General features: G+C 27.8%; 1 protein-coding gene across 7 annotated transcripts in view; it reads right to left on the minus strand.

The window, feature by feature from the left end:
• Positions 1-14,362, minus strand: part of HUWE1 (HECT, UBA and WWE domain containing E3 ubiquitin protein ligase 1) — a 299,081-nt gene that overhangs the window by 146,743 nt on the left and 137,976 nt on the right. For all 7 annotated transcript variants that reach the window (XM_075363006.1, XM_075363009.1, XM_075363005.1 and 4 more), the window contains one exon: positions 10,127-10,286. In XM_075363006.1, the coding sequence (XP_075219121.1) occupies positions 10,127-10,286 (160 nt within the window). The remainder of the gene's footprint in view (positions 1-10,126; positions 10,287-14,362) is intronic.

Raw genomic sequence — 14,362 nt, forward strand, 5'->3', positions numbered from 1 at the left:
AAACAATTATTTGATGGGAATTTAATCCAGCGTACCTCACACAGCATTACTGCTTTTGTTTTCAAATATTTTATTACATCTGAACATATCCGTTTTTTATTTATTTAGTCACCCAGTCAACCCTGCACTACCATTATATAGTTGAATTAATGCATTTAGTTTTATATGTTTTCACTTATGTTTTAGCATAGAATAACTCAAAAATTGCTGGTAAAACAAATTAAATGCACTACTAGTAAATCTTTATAAGGTGTATAGTTTATGTCAAGATTACTGAGATGTAAAAAATGAAGAAAAAAATAAGACAAGTGGTTGGTCAAATATCAAAAGCTTACGTTAAAATTAAAATAAACAAGTGATGCTAGTATTAGAAACTCTTTCATTCAGATTTGTTAATATGCAATCTGGGCTGTTTTTTCTCTCAGATTACTATTTTGATTAAAATAATGATCATTGTGCTAAATTCAATTTAAAACTAATTGAAAACCTAACCACCAAAACGCAGTAACAGAAAAACAAACTTAACTAACTAACACCGAAATCGATTTCGCAGGATTCTGCATCATCGGTTGGTATGCAATTCTATAATCACATCAATCAAAACTAAAAATTGAGAAAAAACTTAAATTATCACTATTATAACACTAAAATTAGTTGTATTAACCCTAAAGATTTTATGATGAATACACACTGCCATTACTGGAATCATAATTAATGATTTATCACAATTTAATTAAATTATTTATTTTAATTGATGGTATATATGGATAAACCTCTTTTTTGTATTTGTATGCTGTGTAATGTTCTGTAAATCTTTTTTTAAAGGATCTATTGGTTTTACCAACATAAATAGTACTATATTTGTTGCATTTAATTGTGTATATCCCTCGTTCCTCTCTATTAAAACAGAAATTAAAAAAAAAAGGTGTAACTAATGTAGCTGACCATTTATTAAAATGCAAACATAGTATTACAGATTGCAAAAACAACTTAGAGATTTTAGGGATTTGTAATAGTGATAACAAAATTGATATACTAGGAAAATATTACATTTATAAACATAAACAAAAATATAAAATTATGAACCACCACCTCAGATTTAGAGATGATGATATAATTAAAAGCATAATAAAAGCACAATCTCAACCGGCAATAATGACATTAGAAGAAAGGAAAATTATGTTTAAAAAAAATTGTTAAAGGGCACTCCAGTAGGAAAATATATATGTTTTAAAGATCACTCCAGTATTGGAAAGCCAGATTTACATGTACACTCATACTATTATTCAAAATTTTTAAATATAAAAAATACCTTGACAAATCATTAAAAGAACATGTTTTAATGTAATAGATATAGAATTTAATACGAACTGAAGATGCAGGATACCATGAAAACTAGTCACTGGAAATTAATACTGTAAATTTAACTTATGTAATTACTGTGTTTTGGTGGTTTATATTTCATATAATATTAAATCTTATTAACATAGTTGTCCATATGCTAATGAATTATTAGAGTATTCAAAAAATATATATATCCTCATTGAATAGACAACCCTATCATTGTGATCATTAAAATAACAAAAAATAGTTCACTGTAACTTTATTAAAATAACAAAAGGACTTCCACATCATGGTCATAGAAGTCCATGTTACCCTAAGCACCAAAGAACAGATTGCATTGTAAAGAACAAATAAAAAACAAATGAAATATTTATCAAGCATAATACAAAACTACAAGTAAATGATTAATAAAACAGAATAATGAATTAAATAATAATAAGACTCAGGTTAACCAGAACAAGGAAAGCTGACCCCTTTTCAAATACACAGGAATTTAGAATATTTCTACTTTCTACAAATTCATTAAACAAAATTCTATAAAAACATTTTTTTGCAATTTTATAAGGCAAAAATTCTGAAACCTGTATAATCTTTTTTTCTCAAAATCTTATTTTTATCACACCAGAACTTTAAGAGTAAACTGACCAGATATTGTACAAAATCTGTAAATGCAACTAATAACTGCTTCCTGTTCTCAAAAAAATTACAATTCATCCATTTATTAATTTAATAAGAATCTATTTAAAAAAACACAATTTTACATACACACATAATATTCCATTAATATCAAGAGTTCTGGTAAACCTGACTCAGAAAAACAAGAAATAAGTTAAGTAAGACAGATCTTAAACAAATCCCTAAAAATAAAAACATGGAAAACATTTAGCACAAAATGATGACGCAATCTTTTTTTTTTTATTTTCATGTAAATCAAACACTGCATTAAAGAAACGAGAGAGGACATATAACATAGAGTGATGCGAATACAGTACTACATACTGGCTAAGAAAAGGAGCCACTCTTTTTAATACTGTAACAAATAGGTATTAAAAAAGATAGTATAATATTAAGGTGTCTTATACTTGGAGTTAATTTAAAAGAAAAAAATTAGCTTAAACAGAAACATTTACATTAAAAGAAAATAACAAATTTTATATACAACTTTTAGTTCCAAACTCTCAATAACCTCCCCAAAAACAAGGTCATAAAATATGAATTTAGCATACATTCTAATTAGTCGTATTTATATATCTACTGTACGCAGATAGTGGATAACATCATAATTTTAAGTAAATTTATTTTAAAGTAATTTAAATTTAATTAATTTTATGTTTTATTTGTAAATTATTATATTGCAAAAGCTTTAATATTCAATTTTTACAAAAAATTGATCTGCTACATATAAATAGATGTGTTTAAGTTAAGAAATAAATTTCCTTTTTATTAAAGATTGTCAGCCAGGAGCAAATATTTATTTCATAATTTATAAATTGTAATGATATAGTATGATATTATTATAATAAACAATGTTAGCTACTAATTTTGTCTTAGCTTATCAAAGTCATTGGTGTAAAAAGTAGAAACAAAACAAAAAATTAATAAAACATACATAATTCTATTTACTAATTATAAGCTTTAAAAGAAAAGTAATAAAAAACAAAAAAATAAAAGAATTAATTTAGAACTTATTAAAAACCAGTTAGATAACAACTTGTTAAAATAATAAACTTTTTTAAATATTAATAATATATTTCATTAGTATCTATTTTAGTTCTTGGCATTACAAAATATATATTTTAAGTCATAAGTCAGAATGGTCTTAACATTTTCATAATTTACTTAATGAAACTTTTACTTAATGTTACGTTTCTGAAACATAAAGTATTTATGCATTCTAATAAGAGCTGAATACTGCCTTAGGATTGCTAATGTTTAACATTAAATAGGCTGCAGTTTACTTCCTCTTTATTACCAGCAATCTTTTGAAACTACAAGATGTTTAAAATATCTTTTAATTTTCTTCACAAATATTCTACTTTCATATGTTACCTCATTTTTAATTACTATAACAAAAAGTTTTCCAAAGTTCAAAAATCATTTTGACATAACTAGAGATAGGGATTTTTATTAAAAAAAAAGAGACCCAATATTGGCAACATAATCATCAAAATTACCAAAAATTTTACAAGTCTAAAGGTATGTCTAAATTTTAACATATGTTGATATATTTTACAGGCTTGTTTTGTGGAAATTACAGAGATCAGAAATTGCATAAACTGAACAGGTACTACTTTGTTTAAGAACTATTTTATTTTTAACTAATTTTTCTAATCTTTTGATTCAGATAAACATATCCCTTTTCAATGTTATCATCAAAATATTGATGAAAACATGATAAAAACAAACTGGTGTAACAAAAAGAGTAAATTTTTGAATATTTATTTTCATTAACTTATTTTTCTGTATTAATGTCTTAAATTTGTCTTCACTAAAGTAAACATGTAAATTTTCCATAATTCTGTAACTTGGAAACAGGAAGATGTAGTAATGTTCTTGTTGACAGCCATACACTCATTTAGACAAGCCGAAATACTTATTGCTATTAAAACACAAAAAACACTTAAAAAGCATAGCTTCAATTTGATTTTCTGGTTGGATTAGTTTTTTAAACTCAAAGAGATTCTGCCACGAGTCAAAATAATTTTAAACTGTAAAAAATAATCACAAGGTATATCGCTGTTCATCCAGAACATTACAAAGATTTTTTTCTGTCCAAGTGGCCAAATGTAGTGATAACTGAATGAAACTTCACATAAGTGTATGTATTCGGTAGTGAAAGGACTTAGCATGCTTAGTAATGAAAGAAATTTAACTGTTTCAAATAAATGCGGGTTCTAAATATAACAGCAGGTACAGACATTCTATATGCTACTCTCTTTTCTCTCTCACAGCAAGAATAAATCAATCATAGCTAAAAATACTTTATTAATATTAAGATTTACTTATGCAATTATCTAAAAGCCAGTAATAAATATGTTTTGCATCAACTGATATTTTGCATTATCCAAAATCATGTTAAATGTTTTCCGAGTGTATAATAAAATAAAATCTTAAAAACTTGCATGCAAATAAATTGAAAATCTTTTTAAAAGAAAAAAAAAATGTTACAAATTTTTTTATTTAAAACTATAAAATGTATAAAAAAAACATGCATCAAGATCATTACATTTTATAAAAAATGAGATGAAAACATAATGAAAATTGTTATTTCACATACCTGTAGTTGCACATTATCTTGACAAAGCATGCATACATTCAACTAATTTATTTTTTACATTCACACACTGAACAGATCTGTAGTGTCAATTAAACCCAAATCAGTAATTTATTTAAAAATCATTCTTCTTACAGAAGTACTAGTCATCGATGAATAAAGGAATATTCAAGATTTAGAGTCTAATTATTTAGTACAAAGCAATCAGGTGAACATCAACTATCTTTAACTAAACCAGAACATGAAGTAAAAATAAATTTAAAAAATAAATAATGATCAAGTATTATTGCGGACAAATTCAATACGCAGCCCTGAAAATTGTCTGCCTATCAAAATCACCATCTGATTGAAGCAGAATGGCTAAGAACCCGGAACTGACAATGAATATTAATTATTAGTTGGACACATTTTACAAATATTAAAAATGTTATTTTTTTCTATCATGCATTCTTATGGAGTAATGAGCATTCCTACTTTAAACTAAAGTAATACTTGTAAAGACATAAGATGAATTTCCAATTTCAATTATTATAACTTGATAGTGGAACCATTCAAGAAGCTTTGTAAAAAGCAGAAGAATACATGTTTTCTTTTAACTTTAATTGCCAAAAATCCGATAGTTTGTCATAAGCCACTACGTAACACCTAGGCAGCTGAAGCCCAAAAACAATTTTTGTACTTTGACATAAATTTACAATCACTTGAACACAGTAATCTAATTCAACAAGTGATCGTTTGTGGGAGTCTTGACATAAGTAGAATAAAATAATATAATGTAAATAAGGTGTCAATTAAGTATCTTAAGTATACTATACAAAGTATTCATTTATGTATTCGTTTAAAACTTGTTTTTTTCTATAAGTTGCTTTTATTCTGTTACGGAGATAAAGGAAAAATGACCAGCTGTCACCAACAATTATCAAACATCACCAAATCATAACCAGCAACTAGGATTTCTGTTCAATTATAGCTCTAGCAATTTCTCCTCTACTGTGAATTAAGTGTAAAAAATTGGTTATTACAATACAATAAATGGAGAAGTAATGATCCGTTAATGATGTAGTTTCAAAAATATGAATTAAAATTAACATAATATCACCTACAAAATATAAGTTAATGACAATGCCGACTTTCCTGCCCACCTGCAGCAAAATGTTAATACTTTTATGTTTGAGCTAACCCAAACAGCAAAGTATTAACATTATGCAAACTTCTTTAAATATTGTAAACCTACAACTACACACACAATGTACATTTGCATCAACAATGTGCAATTACAGGAATGATAGTCAATATTTACCTAAAATTATAATAAAAAAGAAAATAAAAAATACCTATGCCATTTAACAAATCAGGCTGGAAAAAATCTAGATTTAGAGGATTTCCAGCCCTAAGTAACTCAAATACACGATCCGAACAATTATTACAAATACAGCCATTATAATTCGCTATCTTTCCTGAGAAAAACAAAACAAAGTTGGACAGTTTAAAACACAAGAAATTTCATAAATTGCCTTAAAATAAAAAAAAAAACTTTTAATCATCAAAATAAAATGAAATTTAATGCAATTAAAGACTCATCTATTTTTCAATCTTTCACATCTAAAACAAAATTTTTTAAAGATTTGCCAATGAGAACTAATATCGGCTGATATGGTAAAAAGTATACAAGGAATATTTAAAATCAAGAATATTACATGTTATTAAAAAAAAAAATTAATGTTAATAAAATAAGTAAGGAAATCATAAATACATTATATTATAAATCAGTGAACACAGAGCCAAAAATTATTAAATAGATCCGTTAATTCATGTTTGTATGTTTACAGTCTATAAAGTCATTACATGATTATTTGCCATGATGCAAGCCCCTTGGCACCATATCTATCTCAATTCTCCATTATTCCCAACAAACTAATAAGATCTTGATAGTTCCAGCTTCTTTTTAGATAATTTATAATATATATATAATAAGATCTTGATAGTTCCAGCTTCTTTTTAGATAATTTATAATATATATATATATATATATCTGTAGGATTTATCATAATCTTTGTATTTTACTTTATTTTATTCTTAATGTTTTTAATAGGTGATTAAATACTAATAAATTTGTATTATCAGGGAAATAAGTTTCTAATTTAATGTAGTTTTAATTTAAACTTAAATTGCAAAAATTATCTACTTATTCAAGCTGTTTCTATTTAGGCTTTATGTAAAATATTGAACAATCTTTATCACGGAAAGATTACTTTCTAAATAGTTATTTTAATAATACAGAATGGCTTTTTATAACACAGTTTTTATTCTAAAATAGCCAAAAACACAAAAGAGACCTATCACACATGAATTTCCGATAAAATCCGTGTTCACTCATCAAACACACAAAATCATATTTTGACAAGTATTTAGGTGAGCGTAATTTTATTCTTAGGTAGAAATAACTATAATTTCAATTACTACTTGCTATATAATGTAGAAAGGTTATAAGTTTCATGCAGAGACAAAATGCTCATTACTTACATTAGTTAATGTAATATAGACATCATTAACAGAAAAGTTAATCATTTTAAAACAGGTGAAGATATATGAAGCATGTAAAAGATTTTACACGTAAATTTTTTAAATATTCTTGTTTTTTAACTACTAAGCATTGTTTAAATTGACAAAATTTAATGCACAAAAAAAATTGTGTTCTGTGATTAGTCAGATATGATGATTAATAGCTTAAATGGTAAGCAACAATTCTCAACTCTAACTCAAATTCTTGTCTGGAGACGTTAGACAGTTAAAACTATATAGTTCAAATTGTCTCACGTATTCCATAATACCTTCTGCTGTCCCATATTATATACCAGTAAGTCCCATAATACTATAGAGCACTGAACGGGTTAAAAGACAATGCAGATTAACACATGGACACAAATATCTGGAAAAATATGGCGACTGAATAAAGAAAATAAAAAGGGAAGAAAACACAAGAAAAAAAAACAAAAAGACACAAAATATAAACAAAAAGACACGTACCTAAACTGGAATTAAATTTGATTAAGTCTTTATTAAAGAAGATTTACATATGAGTTAGCAATTTCAATCTTTTATGAAATGAGAAAAATCTTTCCAAAGAATTCATATAGTTTAATTATCTGTGCACTTAACTGCTTATATTTTCAATATTTCTTAATGCAATAGACAGAGTTAGCATCTCTTAAAAACATATGTTACAGATCTCTTATATATTGAAAGTTAAATTTATTTAAATAAAAAGCAGTACTGGGAAGGCTAGTAGGTAACATAAGTAATCAAAGTAAATTTAATTCTGAAATTAAATTAAAATTTAACAACCATAAAGAAACAAAAAACGAAATCCAGAGAAGACGATGAAGATGTAAGACACATGATAAAGAAAAAATGGTACAATAAATATTACAATGATCAGATAACATGTGACTGTTGTCAATTAATAAATAAGCGAATGTAATCTAGTCGCAAGTAATTGCAATCAACTGATGAAATTATACTTTTAGTTAAGTAAACATTTTCACTGATCCATGAAGGTAAAATAAAATAGCAAATCATACTTTACAAATGGCAATTTTTCACAATAGAAAAAAAGACTTAAGAAAACCATTCTGTAACCGACACAAGTAAAAACAAATAAATTCATTATAGAAATAAGAATACATGCATATTAAAAAAAATTAATATGATTAAAAAAAGTTGTACCAAAGTTTTTTTCTTATTTATTTCAATGTTGGCAGGTATTAATCATATAGTAACAACTTCTTTACAAAACTACACTTAGGAATTAGTATTTTAGGAAGCATTAACTTCTTTAAATACACTTACAAAGTGTGTTTAAATTGTGCACAAGACAATTAAAGTTAGTTTATTAAATAAAATATGCGAAGCATGGTTCAAAAGAAAGGTCAGTCGATAACAAAATGAGTAGAGTTGAAAAAATAAAAAATTTATTTAAAAAAAAAGTTCTGAGATGTAGGAACAGATGGTATTCACTGGACATGAAGATCAAGACTGTAAGATGATGAAAAATCCCCCATTTAAAGTTTTGAGTTGCTTCTGTTTTACATGCGGCCATGTATGGATGTGCATTATCATGGAGAAAAATTCCTGATCTCAGTATTCCCTGTCATCAGTTTTGAATAGCACAATGCAGTTTAGAAAGTGTTTCACAATAGATATGTGATGTGATGTGATGGATGTTCCAGGTTTCATGAAATCAATCAAAAGCACAACATTTTGGTCCAAAATACAGTTCCCAAAATTTTCCTTCGAGACTGGACTTGTTAAACATTTTTTTGGTTTAGGTGAACCAGAATGATGCTACTGCATGAACTGTTGTTTCATCTCGGCATTGATGTACGAAATCCATGTTTCATCACCTGGGTAAAAAATTTGTCTCCCCTTGCGTGTAAAGCAGTTGACAAAAGCATGAGATAACATCATTCTGTGATCTTTGTGAACACTTTCAACATTCTCAGCACCCATCAAGCACACAGTTTACGAAATTTAAGAAAACAATTCTTTATCATAAAGTGATGATTTTCTCTCACTTTTGCGTTCACACATTTAACAAGTTTGTCAGTCTGGACACTAGACCTGCCACTTCTCTGTTCATCATGAACATCTGAATGATCCATATATTTCACACAATTGACGGTGAACTTCAGCAGCATTATGTCCTCTACCGTTTAGAAATATAATTGTTGATCAAACTTGACATCTAGCAGGATTTGTTATTACCGCACTCATTTTTACACAATGTTTTGCAAAGGCAAACAACAATGAACTGATAGCAATGTGGCAATTACATGCTCAGAAGGCCACTACTTGAAGCTACTGCATTGTTGACCGTCGCTATTTACGACTCTTTGGCCCTAACCTTTGAACTCTACCTCAAGTGCATGCACATGTGTGTATGGAAGCGTGCGTGCATGTGTGTGTGAATGTATATATTTGATGATATATACCTTATTTTACTCACAAATAAAATTTCTTCTTTTATTTTTATGGGCTTGAAATTAATATTTTATTGTATTAAAATTTCAAATAACCTAATAATAAAGATAATTTTTTTAAATTAATAATGAAAAGGTATTACTACATCACTGATTTGAATAAACACACAATTTGAAAGATTGCAGCAGTTCAGCAGGTATAAATCATTGTATTTCATGCATGCATGCCCGCATGTGCATGTTAATGTGACACAATATTCCATGTAAAAAATAATGCACAAAAAAATTTTTAAGGGTAATTGTAGATAAATATTTTTTTTTTTTATTTCAAGAACCATACCAATAGTAATAAAAAAAAAACAGCTGTTACAATGTCTAATATTCTGCATATTCATGCCAATTAGCTAATCATGCCAACTAGATTCACACTATTCATAGATTTACTATACATAGTACATACCGTTTTTATTTTACTTGTTTTGTTTAATTTTTAGTGTAATATAATACAATTCAAAAAGTAAGCACTTACTTCGTTTGTTAAGGGCAGCAAGGTCAACTCTGAGGATTCGTTCAGCTACTCTACGGAAAGCAGCAGTGTCTCGGCAAACAGCAGAACTGCACTCTCTTAAAATGTAATGTAACTCCTTGTAGCTAGGTGGAATATTCGTCAAAGTCTTCGCTCGCAATACCTTCAAAAAAAAAAAAAATTCCATAACACTGGTACTACATTAACTGACTGATGCAAAGCAAAAGGGGGAAAAATCAAAGCTATCATTACCAAAAAGCTAAATATAAGGAATCACAATTTAATAACCAGAATGGATGTATAAAAAAAGATATGCCTGAAACTGTAAATCAATGGTAATGTCATCTACAATGAGCTACTATTCTTGTGCATCTATAAAACATTTAAGTAGTGTTCCAATTTCTGGCATCAGGCTTGGAACTTTTTCTGAAATACTCTCAAATATTCCTTCAACACATTGTGCTGGATATCAGTCATGTCAGAAACTCATCATCCTTTTAACTAGGTCTTGAATTTTGGGACAGCCAGAAATCTCAGAGGGCTAAGTTAGTTCAATAAACTGAATCACCTAACTTGGCAGTTGTTTTTTGGCCAGAAACTACCACAATGAGTGCACGGTGGCTAAATGTTAGTTATGATAGATGATCCACTTGTCATACCACAATTCAGTTAATTTTTTTCTCTGAACAGAATTTCCTTTTAACCATCAATTATCATTTACCAGCACTAATAACCCGTCAAACTGCACAAAATCTTATACACTATTCATATATGCATCTATCATTTTTGTTTTTGGCTGCCCACTATTGGGATCATGGTTTACATCTCACCCATCTTTGAACCTATTATGCTATTCTAAAAGATTTAACCTATCCTACACCTTCACCCATATTTCACTTTCAACAATACCAACACTTTACTAGCAGTTATGCCAATTTTCACACAAAATTTTATGTTAACATTGCTTCTCTAAATTTTAATCCTTCATTTTTATGGCTAAGTTTACATGTAGAGTTTAACCATTTTCTTAATGGCCAAAAAACAAATAGCTTTATTGGCTTTATGTTAAAAGAAATATTAGTTGAAACACGTGCAAACATAACAGCTCATATAGTTCCCACCAAATCTTTCAGACAGAATGCAGCAATTCTGGGAATTATCAATCTCATAAATGGAAATGAGAATTACATATTACATAAATAAGAAAAAAATTACACACATATGTTTATTTACTTAACATACTTTAGGTGTAATTTTTATATTTATTATTATATATATATATATATATATATCACTACAAACACAAAAAAAATCAATATGAATAAATAATTAGTCCATACTACTTTAACTTTAAGTAAAGTCAAATTTATGGAGTTAATGAATCCTCTACATTATATTTCTTAACAAAACGAAGCTTTTCTTTTATAAGATATTTATAAAGAACCCTTTTTATTTTAGTTAATCACATTTAACATTGTGATAGATTTTTACATCAATTTGTAAACAAAAAATAAAACACACATAAATGAAGCCAGCACTGCATAATTATAAAAAAATATTGAGTTGCATATACACTATGAAAGCATCTAACTTTAATGTACTTAAATTGATAATAGATTGTATCAATAAACCAAGTCATTAAATATACTGTGTTTTTGAAAATTGTTGTGGTTATTAAAAAATATATTTATAAAAAATGAATACTTATCATTGAATGAAAAATCAAGTTTCAACACAGAAGTCAAATTAGGGCTTAAGTTTTATCCATGACCTACTTTAAGTCATCAATTTTTATTATCAATTTAGTAAAACATATAAATAAACAAAAAATGCATTGTATCTTTTGGCATATAAAATTCATATTTAAAGCAATAAGAGCATAGCTGTATATAAACACCAATTTAGATTGCATTATCTTCACATTTACTTACATCAGCATTATCAATATGAACAGTTAGATTCACACCAGCACATATGTTGGCATAGGGACTGAAAGACTATGTACTAGCATTTTACATTCATTGGTCTCTGTAACAAGCAAACTAAAAACATTGTCATTTTCTATGTTACAAGCAAACTAAAAACAATGTCATTTTCTATATGTCTTTTGTAGTATGGTAATATATAAAAAAATAGGTTTCATATACTTGCTGTAGCATATGTAATTGTTGAGTTTTATTCTAAATTATATATTGATATTGTGATCTAGGCATACTTCCTGTTGTATAGCAACTAATAATAGTAGAATAATTCTTCATGAATCATACATGACTAATGTGCTATTTATGAACTGTTGTAAACACAACACACAATTATAGAAATTTCATTTACTTATTTTTAATCTACTCTAATCACTGTGCTGTGAAGACTTATACGTCACATATTGTTTGTAATTATGTTCTACAGTGGTTATTATAGAAACATTTATTGTGGTGTATATTTTACTAAATGAAGTGAACAATTGTTAGTGATTTATTTTTACTATTTGCTGTGTCGTTTTCATTAAAGGTTTTCATAAATTCAGTCATGAAAATTTTTAATATATTAATACAGTTATTTTCTTTTAAAATGCCCAAGTTAGGAGGAAAAGGTATAGTTATTCAGAATCAGGAGAGGGAAATTATATTCAATGTTTAAAATTTCTTTTTACAAAACAATGCTGGAACCGGAATAGTGAGGAAACTGAAGTGCAGTGAAGAATACAGTTGTTCAAGCGACAAAAGAATCAAAACAAATGGTCCAAAGAATTACAGCAGAAGAGAAATCAAATGAAACTGAGAAACCATCCATGTTTGTTTCGCTGAGAAAACGTGTAAATCGCCCCAGTATTGTGTGCAATTTAGATTTGTTTGACACAGATACTTTGAGGCGTTTAATAGGCAAATTTTATGCAACCGAAAAATGCGTTCCTACTGTGAAGAAAATTATGCAAAAAGCTCGCAAAAGTGAGATTAATTTCTAATAGAGTGATAGATCTTTATGAAGAATACATAAAATGGGATTTAGATGGGAATAAACAAAAGACTACAGGAAAATACCAATAGAATGGCATGACATTAAAATGCAAAGAATGAATTTCTATGATAAATTTCCCAGTTTCACGAAGAAGGAAGACCAATTGTATACACAGATGAAACCTACATTCACAGTAGTCATGCACCAAAATTGTAGATAGACACAACAAACCTTCACGAGGGACTGAAACACCAGTATCTAAGGGCTCACTAATAACTGTTCAATCCGGCTGTAATAAAGGATTCATTAACAACGCTTTGCTTATGTACGAATCAAATAAGAAAGGAGATTATCATAAATCAATAGATTCCAAAAAGTAAACAAAATGGTTTTGGGAGAAGTGTTAGCTCCAACTTGCCACCTCGGTTGGTCATTGTACTAGATAACGCATTGTATCACAACATTCTATTACAAAAGTAGCCAAATTCTAACTCTTTAAAAATAAAAATGATTAAATCGTTAGCTGAACAAACAAATTAAATGTTCTGCTATGATGAAGACTGAATTATATGATATTATAAAATTACACAAAAAATATCATAAAAAAGATTCTAATAGATGACTATCAAAAATCATGGTCACACAGTTCTACAGTTGCCACCTTATCAGCCTGTCTTAAATGCCATTGAAATGATTTGGAGTCACGTGAGAGGGCAAGTAGCTAAAAGAAATACAACTTTTAACATGTCAGACGTTCTCAAGTTAGCTGAAGAGGAATTTCATAAAGTGTTTGAAGCCGAGTGAGCACGTTGTCAATGTTGAAAAGAAATACATTGAAGATGAACATTTATATGATGCGTACATTGACAATTTCGGGATGAATGTGAATTCAGCAACAGACACAAGCTATTTAGAATCTACAGAAGACAGCGACTTCGGAATTTGTGACCTACAGCAATAAAGTGAGTAGAAGAAAATAATAATTTAAAGTACTTTAAAATAATATTATTAATTGGGATACTAACCTACTTTTAATTAAATAGCATCACATATTTTTTTTAGCTGTAAATAACATCTATATTAAACTGACAATGTTTTCAATCAGCCTAATACTGTGCCAAATGTTTGCTGAATGCTAGTAGTTTTTTGTGCCAACTTACGTGCTGATAGTTATAATATCTCTTGTAAATCATCACCTTCTTGCTGGATCCTGCCTGAACTTAAAGGTCATAAAATTTCCCCTCAGCTAATCCTAAAGTTCTCTTTAAACAACACTGAAGATCT

Source organism: Lycorma delicatula, chromosome 4, assembly GCF_047948215.1.
Source record: "Lycorma delicatula isolate Av1 chromosome 4, ASM4794821v1, whole genome shotgun sequence".
Classification (NCBI taxonomy): domain Eukaryota; kingdom Metazoa; phylum Arthropoda; class Insecta; order Hemiptera; family Fulgoridae; genus Lycorma; species Lycorma delicatula.